Below are 3,209 nucleotides of genomic sequence, written 5' to 3'. Positions count from 1 at the left end.
GGGCGAGCATGTTTGGTGTGACGAGGATTCGAACCCGCGACCCACAGATTGCGAGTCGATCACCCTAACCACCTGGCCATCGCCGGCCAATAGATATATATCGGTTCTGTTAAACTGATATATAATTTATATAATTTGTTATATATACATGGTAACATCTCAGTAGCATCTGCCTACCAGGTAGGTACATTGTGAATTTGCAGTCACTTGATGTTATTCTATCCCAGCAAGTAATTATTGAGTTTTTTTACGAAATATGTAGGATCAATAGACGTATAATTTCCCATTAATTTTTATCTTTTATTTCGTCGCAATCTCACATGAGGCCTCAACTTACCATTACTCGTTGTTAGCCAACAATATTATATTTAGGTTTGATGTATCATCTTGCTGCATCGATATAAATGATGTATACCGAAATTATATGGCGCCCATCCAGGCGACCCCCCCCCCTTTCCACAATCCTAGATCCGCCACTGTCTTCAAACATATGCGTTTAATCAATATGGACTTTGTCAATAGCAATTGTCGACTATCACTGTAATGCTGTGTACATAAAGGTGGCTAAAAATTCGATTTACACATATGTACTTTATATATATGCTATTACATCTTCTAGACATATGAAGGAACACTTTTTCGAGGGTGTCTTCATGGTTACGGAAGGTACAATTGGGCAGATGACAGTACTTACGAAGGAATGTTCTACATGGACTCTAAGGAGGGTTATGGAACTCTCTGTTTTCAGAATGGTTCCAAATTCCAAGTAAGTTCTGAAAGAGACAGTCACAGACTTTATTATTTTTTTGGCTTCATAGAAGACAAGGTAGACACCAATTTTTGATACAAATTACAGAGTTAAACCTTTATGTTATTCTATCCCGGAAAGTATTTATTGAGTTTTTTACAAAATATGTAGGATCAATAGACGTATAATTTCCCATTCATTTCATCGCAATCTCACATGAGGCCTAATATTATGAATATGACTTATTTATCAAGAAATAATTAAATGCAATATAACCCAATATAATATAAGGAATCTTATTGAAACTTTTATCGAGACATGTTATAAAATGTCACTGTTGTACGCACAAAGGCATTTTGGGTTTAGAAAATGAAAAACAGGTGTATTTATGACGTCACTATACTGGCGGAAGTGGGGGAAAGAAAAGGGAGATGAGATCATGTCTAATGTGATATGAAAATTAATATGCAAATAATAATTGATAATCACTTTTTAATATCTAATTAATGTTTTATTAATTAAAGGTCAATTAATTAAATGATTAATATGTAATTGATATGCAAATAATAAGTTAATAATCACGTCTTAATATCTAATTAATGTTTTATTAATTAAAAGTCAATTAATTAGAATGTTGATATCCAAATGATATGAAAATTGAAATTAATTTATATGTAAATGATGACTAATATTCACATCTTAATATCTAATTAATGTTTGATTACTTAAAAGTAAATTAATTAGATGATTAATATGTAAATGAAGTGCAAACTGAAATTAATCAATATGCAAGTGATAGTAAATATTCACATTTTAATATCTAACTAATGTTTTGTTAATTAAAGGATAATTAATTTGATAATTAATATGCCAGTAATAATCAAATTTAATATCAACTTATTTTTTACTAATTAATATGCAAGTCCTTGATATCAACGGATGTTTTTTCAAGAAATCAGACTGTTTTCACTGAAACCTTTGGTTCAGATCGTGGCTCCATGGAAGATATACTTTTGTATTTCAATAATGTGACATCTATTACAAGCTGAAAAACAATACACATATGACAAATGATAAAGTTAGTCAATGAAAGTTAATTATGCAAAAATATATATACAATTATTGTGACTGACCTATTTAATAGTTATCATTTCAATAATTAATCTTTATACATCCTAGAAATCCTTGCAGATTAAAATGATGATTTGAACGAAGCATGTCAAGTATTACACTTTTTCACTGACAATTTTCAGTTTTCTACTTACCATCTTTCAGCTATCTTCGATGACCACACTGTCCCACCAATTGTGTTTCCAGGCAAATGTGATTGCTCTCCGTTCAAATAATAGTTAGTTTTCTCATTTTCAATTTTCTTGACTATCTTACTTGCGAAGTAGTGAATATATGCTATCTTCAATGATCGCTCTGGCTCCCAAACTTTTTGGGACCCGTGCTTTCAACAACGGGGTCGGGATTTTTATATGTCATCTATATTTATGTCAAACAAATAAATTAATAACCGTGTGGAATGGTATTAAAATGAATAGCTTGGTATTTACTTTATGGTAAACTTTGGTTTCCGATTTGTTATAAATAGATCGTATTTTCGAATCCCGACAAATTCTCCTTTAGTTAGATATTGGGATAGTCTACTGAAAATGACTAAAAATAAGTAATATCAAACTCTTCATTTAACAGAAATTTAGTTTCTCACTGTTAATAAAACTGATTATTTAGAGAAAACATTCTCGTTTTACAACAGGACTTTCCATCATTGCTTAAGTAGCCACAATTTTTGGGACCATCAGTGACCCATGATGTGATTTAATGTCCACCAAGCTTGTCTGTAAATTCCCCGAGATAATCACCTAGAGGAAGAAGGTTAGTTTCATCTGAAATGTAAACTACACTATCAGTATCGTAACTAACCTAACGTCTCTCGTGCGTGATATAATTTAAGACGAGCGTGAGAAGTGGTGAAAGCCGCCAGAATAATATTTGTTTGATCTTCCTGGGGCAGATACTTATGTTTGTGTTTCCAAAGAAGAGCAATAATTTCGTAACATCTATTAGAATCTATACTCTTTAACAGATGTTAAGGAAGTCAGTTGTGATCTGTCCTCAGACATACCCCAACGACCCCAGAAAGAGTTAAGACAAAGTTTGGCAACTGACCTTCACTTGGATTAAAATATATGTTTTCGAGGGTCATTTACACTCCTTCCATACTGCACAGTATAATACTGTTGCGTCAGCGAGTCACATGACCACTGTGACGCCATGGTTCTAGAACTATCTTGTTTCTTCATGAATGCTCTAGTGTTTGCTAGATGGGGTAGGCAGGTATATATAAGAGGGGAAAACGTGACACGAGGGTAATATAATGTGTGTGTAGATAGATAGTGAGTAATTGAACTGCAGTCAGAGAGAGACGTATTGTTGTAGTTAACGTTCGTTCGTT

The 3,209-nt window shown here is 32.8% G+C and overlaps 1 protein-coding gene across 1 annotated transcript in view; it reads left to right on the top strand.

Annotated features, from left to right (window-relative positions):
* LOC106457192 (ankyrin repeat and MYND domain-containing protein 1-like) overlaps positions 1 to 3,209 on the top strand; it is a 21,859-nt gene that overhangs the window by 7,028 nt on the left and 11,622 nt on the right. Inside the window, exon 2 of the mRNA XM_013916585.1 lies at positions 620 to 766. Coding sequence (XP_013772039.1) covers positions 620 to 766 — 147 coding nt within the window. The remainder of the gene's footprint in view (positions 1 to 619; positions 767 to 3,209) is intronic.

Source organism: Limulus polyphemus, unplaced genomic scaffold (assembly GCF_000517525.1).
Source record: "Limulus polyphemus unplaced genomic scaffold, Limulus_polyphemus-2.1.2 Scaffold302, whole genome shotgun sequence".
Lineage (NCBI taxonomy): Eukaryota > Metazoa > Arthropoda > Merostomata > Xiphosura > Limulidae > Limulus > Limulus polyphemus.
This window is presented reverse-complemented; position numbering and strand designations above follow the sequence as displayed.